This window comes from Hyaena hyaena, unplaced genomic scaffold (assembly GCF_003009895.1).
Source record: "Hyaena hyaena isolate Hyena2069 unplaced genomic scaffold, ASM300989v1 scaffold_51, whole genome shotgun sequence".
Classification (NCBI taxonomy): Eukaryota; Metazoa; Chordata; class Mammalia; order Carnivora; family Hyaenidae; genus Hyaena; species Hyaena hyaena.
In genome coordinates this window covers 4,076,790-4,088,868 of record NW_024080683.1, presented here as the reverse complement: position 1 = coordinate 4,088,868, position 12,079 = coordinate 4,076,790, and the positions used below count along the sequence as shown (strand labels likewise).

Genomic DNA, 12,079 nt, shown 5'->3' with positions numbered 1-12,079 from the left:
TCATAGGAAAGAAAATCAAGGGTCATAAAGTAATTCTAATCTCACAGTTGATATAAACTTACTCTATGAGAATCCAAAGCACTCAGCGGCTTATCTCCTCCACTGCAGATTTCCCACAAAGTGGTACCAAAACTCCATTTGTCTGTTGCCAGGTTTAGATTTTTAGGATTTTCAATGCATTCAGGTGGTACCCACGGTATTCTTTCCTGAAGAACTTTGAAATGATAGCAACAAAGTATGGTTAAACAGTTCCCACAAGTAAATAATTCTTTAATATGCAAACGATTTTCAAACTGGCTTGGATAATTGGTCTTCTTTGTGGAGTTGTGAGTTGTGTGCACCACGTAAGCAAGTGTACACACTGATGAGCCACAAGGGACCTCTGAAGGCATCTAATTCAGTATCTCAGCTTTAACAATGACAACAGTGAGGCCCATAAAGACTGAATAATTTGGCCAAAGTCACCAAATTTGTTAGTAGCATGGAGAGAATTAGAATCTTAGACAACAAATCCTGGATCAACTAAACTTCCTTTCATTAAGCCATACTGTCTCAATTTGTATCCAGCTCTCTCTACTCCTTCCTAGAAGTGGTGCATTCAATAACATTTTTTTCCATAAAACTTGTCCTAAATTGCCTCGATTTTTGTAATTCTTTACAGTGTATCAGGAGTAAAGGTAACATTAACGTCATTCTGAGCCAATGATTCAATAGCAGTGGCAATCCCAACTTGTACATGTAAAAACAAGGACCAACAGACAGATTAATTACTTAATTATACCAAGATATTCTGAATACAGAATTGATACAGGTAGTTTCTGCTAAGATCATGGAATTTCCCAAGTAAAGGTGCTATGGTCTTTGACCTCATCAGAAAAACATTATCCAAGGAAGGAGAGAACACTTTTAAATTCACACTCTGGTAATCTGGCATAGATACATAGGAAAAGTAAATAAAATGATATAGAAGAATGAAGGATAATCTGTGTATCTTTTAGTGTATTTTGGTAAAGCCAAATATGAATATTTTTGCTAATTAAGAGACTAAAGAGTACAGGTTCCTTTCCCTTTTACCGTATGAATAAATTTTCTCCTTCTTCATTTCTATTCCAAAGAGTAAAATTTCCCTTAGTATAGTTTCTAAGATCCTATAATATTTTCTGTCCTATTGTGTATCTTCACTGTCAGAGAAGCTATCAAGTTTCAATACTGTTGGCTCAAATAAGATACGTCAATGCACAAGTGTTCATCAATTTACCGTCTACATCTAGTACATTCAATTAGAGAAACTAAGATAATGAATTACAATTACAACATTATTTGTACCAAAAAAGCTCCTCTCAACTATGTGACTGAAATTTTTACTTTGTTAAATAGAAGGCTAACAAACACGAAAGATTTTTTTCAAGTTTTAAAAAGTCAGAATTAGCTGAATAATTATACTAAATAAGATCTCAAAGTAGATAATAGGTCGTCTCAAAATTTTATTTTGTGACTGAAGGAATTTGTGGCTCAAAGAATATATTAGAAAATTCACATTAAAAAATGGATAAAATCTGAACTTCCATACAAGCAGGGATTAAAACTGTTCTAAAAATCATTTTACAGTCCATGACAACATGCATATAAGAATGGAAAAATGGACAGAGGATGTAACTATAACAATTTAGACTGCTAAAAATGGTAGTTAAATTTTATTATTAATCAAGAACATGTCAATAAAAGAGTTTGAGAAAAAATTAACAACATGCTTTTTGTACTACATTCCAAATAGAGATGTGGAATCACTATGTTTTTCACCTGAATCTAATATAATGTTATGTGTCAGCTACACTCAAAAAAAAAAAGTTAAATGCGATTCCTGTTGAACTTACTGTCCTTTGGCAAAACTGTAATACTAATGCCAGGATCACTAAGTTTGATGAAAGGAGGATTTCCTGTCTTCCTGTCTTCTTCTCTGATAAGCAGAATATTTTTGGCACACACATTCCCATGAATAAGGGCTTTTTCTTCCTGTTAAAGTTAAGCACATTAGCAATCCACATATATCTGAACTATATATACACATATCAGCACAAATAGCAATCCACATATATTTGAACTATATATACTAAATATATACTAAATAGTATATCTAAAGTCCCAAAATGGATTTAAAGAAAAGAAACAGGACAGCATTTGCTAAAAAACATTAATTCGGAAGCATGCTTTGACATAAAAGAAAGTTTTACGACAGCACTGTGGTTTTTGTTCTACTTTTCAAATGAGACACCAATGTACACTCAAGATGAAACAAATATATTAAAATTACTCAGTGCCACTTCACTTTCCAAAGCTAAGATTTGAGGCAGTAAGTATTATCCCTGTTCAGCGGCAGGACAGAGGATCACTGAGAGGCAGCACCCTGAGGGGTCTGATCACTGGCTGGCCCTGCTCTTCTGCCAACACTGCTTTCCCACCAGACATAATGTCTAACTGTCCACAGACACCACAACAAGGTATTTTCTGCAGGGATGCTCTGCTATCTTTAGCTAGCAGAACATGTTTCTGCATAATTTTTTATTAAATTCCCTAAAACCAAGTGACACAACTTGCAGACTGTCCATCAGCAATTTTAAGAGACTGACGGGATGACAAAACTCTTTCAAAAATGATTTTACAGAAATAAATATATGCCTAAAATAAGCTCTTTCATCAACTAACACAGATTACTTTAAATGACTCAGTATTCATTTACAGATTTATTTCTTATTCCTGGGTCAAGATCCTTTCTACGTTGCTTCAGAAGACAGAGAGTATAATTTTGATCAAAAATTATACTTATTACTTACTAGAAAATGCATGGCCCATGCCAACTGTTTAGCCACTTCAAGTTTCCATAATATACTTATAGAATTTTTATTCTTTTTCAGGTATGTATCTAATGATCCAAATTTTACAAACTCCTGAACCAGAATATCTGCATTAAAATATACAAATAATAAGGCTCAAGTATACATACAATAAAAATACATGTAATTTTAAATTTTTATAAAATATATTTATAGTTATACATGAGTATTATAGGTAAAGAGATTAAATGCAAAATTCACTAATTTAAAGAAAGCTATATAACAGCTATATACCATTGTATTTTGGGGTTTTAGTTTATTCACAACAGCAAGATATAGAAATCTAAACAACTACTACATACTTAATAATATATATTATTCTATGTAATTTTATTATAATATTAATATATATGTATATGTACATGTATATGTATATATATAACTACCCCAGCAAACCTCTATGTATTAGTACTGAATTATGGCTGCTTTTTTTAAACAAATGAAACAGAGTTAACTTCTCTTCCATGATACTATAGTAATATCCCCAGCTTTTTTTTTTAACTTTATTTATTTATTCTGAGAGAGACAGAGACTGCACCAGTGTGAGAGGGGCAGAGAGAGAGAGAGAAAGAACTCCAAGTAGGATCCGTGCTACCAGTGCAGAGGCCCATGCAGGGCCTGAACTTAAGAAGCTAAGATCATAACCTGAGCTGAATCCAAGAGTCAGATGCTTAACCTACTGAGCCATCAGGCTCCCCAGTGTCCCCAGCTTATCTGTGGTTTTGCTTTCCACAGCTTCAGCTACCCATAGTCAATAGGTTCAGAAGCAGAGGATCTTCCCTCCAACTTTCCATCAGAAGGTAGTAGCCTAATGCTACGTCACAGTGCCTATGTCATTCACCTCACTTCATCTCATCACATTGATATTTTATCTCACATCATCATAAAAAGAAGGGTTAGTATAAATATGATATTGTGAGAGAGAGAAATCACCTTCACATAAACTACTATAGTATATTGTTGTGACTGTGCTATGTTATTATTAGTTATTGTTATTTCTTACTATGCTTAATTTGTAAATTAAACTTTATTACAGGTATGTACATATTGGGGAAAAAACAGCGTATATGGGGTTGGGTACTATCCTCAGTTTCAGGCATCCACTGGGGGTCCTGAAACAATATCCTGCAGATAAGCTGGGACTACTATACTCAGACATCCGAACTTCCTGAAATCCTTCTGCCGCACATAAAACTTAAAGCAATGTCTACTCTGTTATAGGTATTAAAGAGAATTTGAGTTTGAACTCCATTAATCCTTTTAATTTATGCTGCAAAGAAGCAAAAATTCATTTTGCATTGCTTTATCTTTAAAAGTATATTTTTAAAATACTATTAAGATATATTTTGCTAGAGAAACAAGTGTGTGCTTCTGAAAAACACTCCTGCCTTTAAGACAGATAGAAATTTCCAGCCCTGACAGTACTGACCAAGTTCCCCAAAGCCACGACTGCTTCTACATAAAGACATGTTATTTAATAATTAAACCAGATTTAGGGTTTATTTATAGGCATCTAGTACTAATTTGTAAAACAATAAGCTCAGTTTCTCAATTTCAAATCTAAATTTTTTGAAATTATTTTATTGCTTCTTAAGCATAAACAGTTCTATGAATGAGAAAAAACCGACTGTATTTTAATTATAAAAAAAGGAAAATTAAGATGAAAACCAAAAACTTCAAGCAAAAAATGTAAGTATGGCATAATGATACGTATCTTTAAAGAAATTCTGACAGACTTTCACACTGTAATCCATATCAGCTCATGGCCCAGTAAGTAATTCGGTGCCTATACTACATACAGGCCTATCCTTCACGTGTTTGTTTTAAAATGCATACTGGAGTTCTTACCGCAAATTGTGATTCTGCTTGATCTAATATTACAATCACTTAGTTCTCACTTGGTATATCAGCTTTGGAACTTGCTGGGCAACTAAAACAAACTTAATGAATGTTTTGATACACATAGTTAATTTAGAAAACACAATCCATATACTGATAATTAAGAAATGACTACAGGTAAATTTATCTCATGGCAAGTGTCAAAAAAAGAAAGAAAAGAAAAAGAATAAATATATAAGTGCTACAACGAACAAAAGCTTAATCAAATTATTTTATGTGGCACTGAAGACCTACTATGTTTCACAGATACCACTGATAGTTATATGTCCCATTATTTTATGTGTCATAAAAGAAAAATAACTGTCAAATAATGACACATCGTTGATTATATCACACATCCCAATTTCAGTTATTTTTAAATGTGCATAAAGTGTTTCACAGAATCAATGAAATGTAAAAGCAAGCATAAGAACTGGAATTACATGCTCTTAAATACTGTTTTCAAACTTTTTAAGGAAATATATTTTTATTCCCCTTAATGAAAAATTAAGAGAAACATCAATTTAAAAAAAAGACATAAATAGGGGCGCCTGGGTGGCTTAGTCGGTTAAGCGTCCGACTTTCGCTTAGGTCATGATCTCACGGTTCGTGGGTTCGAGCCCCGCGTCGGGCTCTGTGCTGACTGCCAGCTCAGAGCCTGGAGCCTGTTTCAGTCTGTGATTCCCTCTGTCTCTGACCCTCCCCTGCTCATGCTCTATCTCTCTCTCTCTCTTAGAAATAAATAAAACATTAAAAAAAAAATTAAAAAAAAAAAAGACATAAATACAGAAACACTTTAGTTGGGGATTATTGAGCAGAAATCTCACTACTGCAGTTAGATTTACTCTCACTTCATCAACCCCCTGAGATACCTAAATACCTCCACAGAACAGATTTGAAAATCACTGCCTTTGAAAAGACTACCAATTTTCAAAAATATGAAGAAATGTTATATAAGTATGGATGTGTATTTAACCCACATTACTAATAGAAAATCGAGAATTGTGTAAGTAATTTTCTTATAAACTTGGTTCTTATGAACAGTCTAAATTTAGCCATGGGGGTTCCTGGTGGCTTAGTTGGTTAAGCGTCCAACTTCGGCTCAGGTCATGATCTTGCGGTTCACAGGTTCAAGCCCCATGTTGGGTTCTGTGCCGACAGCTCAGAGCCTGGAGCCTGCTTCATGGACTCTGTCTCCCTCTCCCTCTCTTTCTCTCTCTCTGCACCTCCCCTGCTCATACTCTGTCTCTGTCTCTCAAAAATAAATAAATCATTAAAAAAATTAAATTTAGCCATAGAATATATGAAATAACAACATCCAATCATTTCAGTCAGTTCCATTTAAAATTTAATCTATAATTTATGGTTTTTTTCACAATTCCAAATAAATTTATACTAAAATGGCTAGTTATTCCAATGATATATTGAACCAGCCACAATCTGTATTGGGATGGTTAACAGAAAAGATTATAAGACATGTTTACTCTAAGACTCTGCTGTTTGGGCATTTTAACATAAGGCATATTAACTGTTTTCTGCATCTTTTTTTTTTTTTTTTTAATTTTTTTTTTTTAAATGTTTTATTTATTTCTAGGAGATAGAGAGAGAGACAGCGTGAGCAGGGGAGGGTCAGAGAGAGAGGGAGTCACAGACTGAAACAGGCTCCAGGCTCTGAGCTGGCAGTCAGCACAGAGCCCGACGCGGGGCCCGAACCCACGAACCGCGAGATCATGACCTAAGCGAAAGTCGGACGCTTAACCAACTAAGCCACCCAGGCGCCCCAACTGTTTTCTGCATCTTAATTTCATTCATTCATTTCCTTTTTTTAGAAGACATACTGATGTTTTTGGTTCTATGATGTTTTTGGTTTCAACATTTAATTCCTATTAAACATAGTTTATGCTGATACTTAGTTATGATCCTGAAATTGAATTTTCTGTAAAACAACAATAGATGCCCTGAGAAAGGCATAAAGTGAACATCAAGAAGCTTGGAGTTCTACTTACTCTCCTCTCCACAGACACACACTCCATAATTTAAAACCAGATGCTTGTGAGAAAGTTGGCTCATCATGCTTGCTGCTTCAAAGAAAGACTAAGGAAAAGAAAAACATACAAAAGATGCAAAAGAATTATTGGTTGTGTGTAAAAATGTTCATAGGTCAGAAAGATACCATCTGTCATAAAAGAAATGCACACAGAAAAGGCTACAAGCTGTAGTTCCCTTAGACGGACTTGACACTGCTATCAACCTCAATGCTGGAGTTCATTCTGAGGAAGCCCCTGAGAAAGACTGGAATAAGGAAACAACAAAGAGGAGAGAGCAACGGTGGTACAGGGCAACATGAATGATGCAAGAATAGCAGCCTTAGGCCCTCAGCAGCTGGAGGAGAGAACAGAGACAGACATCAGAGACACGGATATGGGACTGGAGAAAACGGAGAGCTTCAAATAACTTCTCAAAAGAATTAAGACTGATGTCTGTGCAGATAAAATATCATGACAACTATGTCAGGCCTGGTATTAACATCACTCTAACTCAATTAACCTCTGAGTAGAACTTCTGGGTACAGTTGTGGAGGATCACAACCACCAACACTGCAGTATTCTAGGTTAGAAGGACTTTCACTTCTATGTTTTGCGTCCCCTCCTGCTAACATAATTTAACACAAGTTACTCATCAGAAATATTTAATAAGTCATGTTTGGTGACGCTTTGCTATGTGAGGGACCCTGACTACTGACAAGCGGGTTTCCACTGGCCAGCATCTCCAGATCATGCCCAGAGGCATCTGGATTTCACCTCAAGTGTTCCTCAGGACAGTGCCTTTCAAATTTTTTTAAAAAATAGGTTAAATCATAGAAGAAATCTGTGGGAACCCATAATGCTCTGGAGAGCCAAGTTTGAAGGCCTAGTTCTGCCTTAATATATGCAGAAATGTAGTAATAATACAATGTTATATTAGTTTGGAAATAAATTTTTATAGGAAAATCCTGCAATTCTCTATACCCTCACCCCCAGAAAGCATCCTCAGAAAGGTCCTTGATATGTATACTTTTAAAAATTACAGTTTTGAAAAGCTGCATGCATGAATGTGTTGTATCAGTATGAAAGCATATGTTTAAATATCATGAACTACGTAAGCTATACAAAGAATATACACACCTCTGAATAGTTTCTGTGTGCTTTATCCAGAACTTTTAAAAGAACTTCTGTTTCATGCAGTTGACCATAGTCTCCTACTTCTCTTCTTACACCTTTAAAAATTTTTGTAAAAGTGCCTTGGCCAAGGCTTTCATTCTTTATAAGAAAAAAAACGAAAAACAAGAATAAGTAAAAATGAAGAAAGATGCAGGAATTAGGAAATACATTTAATGACAAAGGGTTTTTAAAAATCCATAAGCAAATATTAGTTGTATTTTGTAATAAAAGAACATTAAGGATTAATGAATAAAGTGCATTTTGGTTCCACCATGTTCTTAAACCCCTTGAATTAGCTACAATTATCACTTTTTCATAGTGTCAGTGTTTACCTACACTTATTTACATGTGAATATTTTTCTGTTTGCCTTCATGATAGTGAAAGGCAGTACAGTACGGTCAGTGGAAGCAGAGCGTGGGACTGCTAGTTGTGTGACTCTGTACAGGCTATTTTATCCCTGTGTTGCAGCTATCCTGGTTTCCTCAACTCAGGACTGGGGATAATTACTTTTCCATATTATGAAGAATAAATGAATCAATAGTACAGTCCATGCCACATGGACTTGGTTAAGTGTTAGTTATTACTGCTATTACTAGTATTTCTTGTATATCCTTAACAAAATAATTATTGAAAGCCTGCAATCTGAAGTTGGGCTGTCTATATTCAAATCGAACCTTTACTGTTACTAGTTTTGTAATGTTCGGTCATAAAAGCAACTCTCTGGTTGCTGTTTTTCACATGAGGATTCAAGTCTTTATAATTCTGTATAATTCTATCATTGTTTCCTTACGGAATGCAGACATCAGTTAGTCTTTGACATTCCATTCTCTGTGTCCATCCATTAATCTTTCTTTCATAATTTCCATTTTTTCCTATCTGCTGCATCTGAAAATTTTTTCAGATTTTGCAATTCACTGATTGTCCCTTCAACAATGGGTAATCTGCTCTCTTATTTTAATGTCGATGAACATATTTTTCATTTCTATATTTTCCTTTCTCTCAGTTGTTCAGGTCTTTTTGATAATGTCTTGGTTTTTCCCTATGTTTTCAACTCCATTTGTATCTTTAAACAATATATGGTATTTTATAAGCTCAATCTGAAAAGTCTCGTTATATGAGGTTCTTAGATGTCTAATGTAGATGTTTGTTGGTCTGCTGACTCTTGCCTAATTCTGAGTTATTTCCCTGTATATTTTAAAATTTTTGAGTAAAAGTGCATGGTTAGTCTCTGTGTGGGGACTCTGGGTAGCCTAGGCTAAGAATATGTTCCTCCAAAAAGATTTTGTATTTGCTTCTTCCAAGCATTACAGGGTGTTACTTTTTATTTTATTGGCTTAGGGTTTCTCAGACTATGCAGATGGCATAAATAAGTATAAACTGAAAAGCTTTTATTTCTTTATATTAACAAATTCTCAGGAGACACTTTTTTTCTCTAAGAACCCAACTGAAGCAGGCAACACTCTCTCTCTTCTCCTTTTCCTAGTGGATGAATTTTTCATAATCCATGTGGTTTCTTTCACTGAGGATGTATTTATTTGAGGGTCCTGACTCTATTCTGAGATGGGTTCACTTTTAACTCCTGGTCTTCTGGAGGCCTTATAAGGCTTGGCCCTTCTTTGTGTTGCTTTTAGATCTTAATTCCCTTGATTAGTGAAACAAATCCCGACCCCCCAGCATCATCCTGCAGCCCAAACACCAGCTCTTATGCACACTTTGTTTTCAGTTCCTTCTTTATTTTTAACTCTTTGCATTTCCCTTACTTTCTTGAGAACTTAAGAATTAAGACATAGGTCTTTTTGTAGAAGAGTCTTAATTTTTAATTAAGATTTTAAAAAGGAATATTTAAAAATATTTTTAGTTTACTTATTTATTTTGAGAGACAGTGAGCATAAGTAGGGGAGGGGCAGAGAGAGAGAGAGGGAGAGAGAGAATCCCAAGCAATCTCATGAACCCATGATATCATGACCTGAGCTGAAATCAAGAACTGGACACTTGCGGTGCCTGGGTGGCTCGGTTGGTTGGGCATCTGACTTTGGCTCAGCTCATGGTCTCACGATTCGTGGGTTTGAGCCCCATGTCAGGCTCTGTGGTGACAGCTCAGAGCCTGGAGCCTGCTTCAGATTCTGTGTCTCCCTCTCTCAACTGCCCCTCTCTTGCTCGCACTCTGTCTCTCTCCCACTCAAAAAATGAATGGGTGTGAAAGAATGAGAGGAGAAGAGAGGAAAGGAGAGAAGAGGGGAGGGGAGGGGAGCAGCGTAGTAGACACTTAACTGACTGAGCCATCCAGGTGCCCCTTCCTCATTCCTAACTCGTTTGATATCACATTTTCACAACAAATAAAAATATTTAAACTGAAATAAAATTTTTATAATATAGATTATAATAGGATAGTTTCAAATGTCACATGAATGTAATGTGGGATAGGAAATTAAGAAAACAGTTGTTCGAATTTTTTTTATGTCTTTATTTTAGAAAACAGTTGGTTTAAAAGGACAAAAAAGACAATAATTAGCATCTAATTACTTACAAATACCAAATCTTCATTTCTGATTTTGTGAAACACCATTTGGTTCACATTATTATGCCTCTGTAATGTTGGTGATGTTGGTACATCAGAAACGCCATTGGTTCTAAAGACTAGAAGGTTTGATTTATCTGTTAAAAGAAAAAAAAACAATAAAAAATAATACATAACCAAAATACACTGAGGATATAAACTGCTCCAAAGGGGTGAAGTAAAATGTGTTCTATATATTAAGAAACACTTACAACTTATTTTTCATTTCTTCAATAAGGAGAAATTTATTTTAGGAATTTATTCACTGAACTTTGATGTACTTTAACCAGGTATATCAAACATTCAAAACTGTAATAATTTCCTCAACTAAAATAATTTTTCAGGAATTTTAATAATTTTTAATAAACCTTTTATTTCAAGGGATTTCCAATCTCACTATCGTTATTTTAAAAGTACAGAGATTAAAACTCTAAAAGACTATGAAAGTTTTTACTTAGAACAACATACAAGATTTGGTAGAGGAGTCTTTCAGTTCAGTAATTAAGTGATTGATTTTGTACCAAAAGGTTGTCATTTCCTAAATGCCATTTCAGCTCTATGGAACTTCTAGTGACATGTAGACCACCCGAATCAAACTCAATAATCCGATCTGAGGATGCTTATACAAGAGAATGAGAAAAAATGAATTTCCTTTTGGAGCTGCTTCTTTCATATATCTTTTGTAATCAATATACTGAAGATGCCTTTTACTATTATACACAATCCACGATCAATATTTTGAAACTAACTAGAAAATTATTTTACCTTTCAACTTTGGGGGACAGCATTTCGTAAACTGGAAAATTATACTGTCTGAGCGAACAGTTTCCATCTGGTAGCAATTCAAAAGATCTTTAAGATTACTGAAGTTCTTCTTGGTCCCACTGAGGTTGTATTCTCCACTCTCATTTTTGGTAATCAAACAGTGCTTATATTCGATGACATTGTCTCGCTATATAAATTTAATTATAAAGGCAGAGGGGAAAATCACAATGGTTGTCACAGTAATTATTGGGACAATAATATTATCACAGAAACAACCAACAGAACGTGTAGACATTTGAACTGTGAATCCTAACAGTACTGGTATACGGAGATAGACGTGCCTGGCTCCTGAAGAAGGTATCTGATTATAATTACATACGTACAGAAATGACTCAACAGTTAATTTTCTTAAAAAGCAAGTAAAGAAACAATGATAATTAAAAATAATAACACCATCCTTAACAGCTTCTCATCATTTACAAGATAAAATCTAAAACTATAAACAAGGACTTCCAAGGACAGGCTTCTGCCTCCATCTCCAACCTCACCTTCTACCAGTGCCAACATACAAACTATTCTAGCTGTATTAAACGACTTTAAAAATTTCAAATACCATGTGGTTTCATGCCTTGATAAATGCAAATGTTGTCTCTCTACCCGTGAATACACATCCTCTCCTTGTGAACAATGAACTTTTAGACATTTCTTATCACTCAGGTCAAGTATCATCCTTTCTGTGAGGTCCTCCCTAATAATCCTGACCCCATTTCACAAGCAAAGATGACTA

At 34.8% G+C, this 12,079-nt stretch overlaps 1 protein-coding gene across 2 annotated transcripts in view; it reads right to left on the bottom strand.

The window, feature by feature from the left end:
• JAK2 (Janus kinase 2) overlaps positions 1-12,079 on the bottom strand; it is a 124,990-nt gene that overhangs the window by 25,770 nt on the left and 87,141 nt on the right. For both annotated transcript variants that reach the window (XM_039230807.1, XM_039230808.1), the window contains 7 exons: positions 11,293-11,479; positions 10,498-10,625; positions 7,934-8,068; positions 6,776-6,863; positions 2,832-2,959; positions 1,875-2,013; positions 63-214 (listed from right to left, as the gene is read on the bottom strand). In XM_039230807.1, the coding sequence (XP_039086738.1) occupies positions 63-214; positions 1,875-2,013; positions 2,832-2,959; positions 6,776-6,863; positions 7,934-8,068; positions 10,498-10,625; positions 11,293-11,479 (957 nt within the window). The remainder of the gene's footprint in view (positions 1-62; positions 215-1,874; positions 2,014-2,831; positions 2,960-6,775; positions 6,864-7,933; positions 8,069-10,497; positions 10,626-11,292; positions 11,480-12,079) is intronic.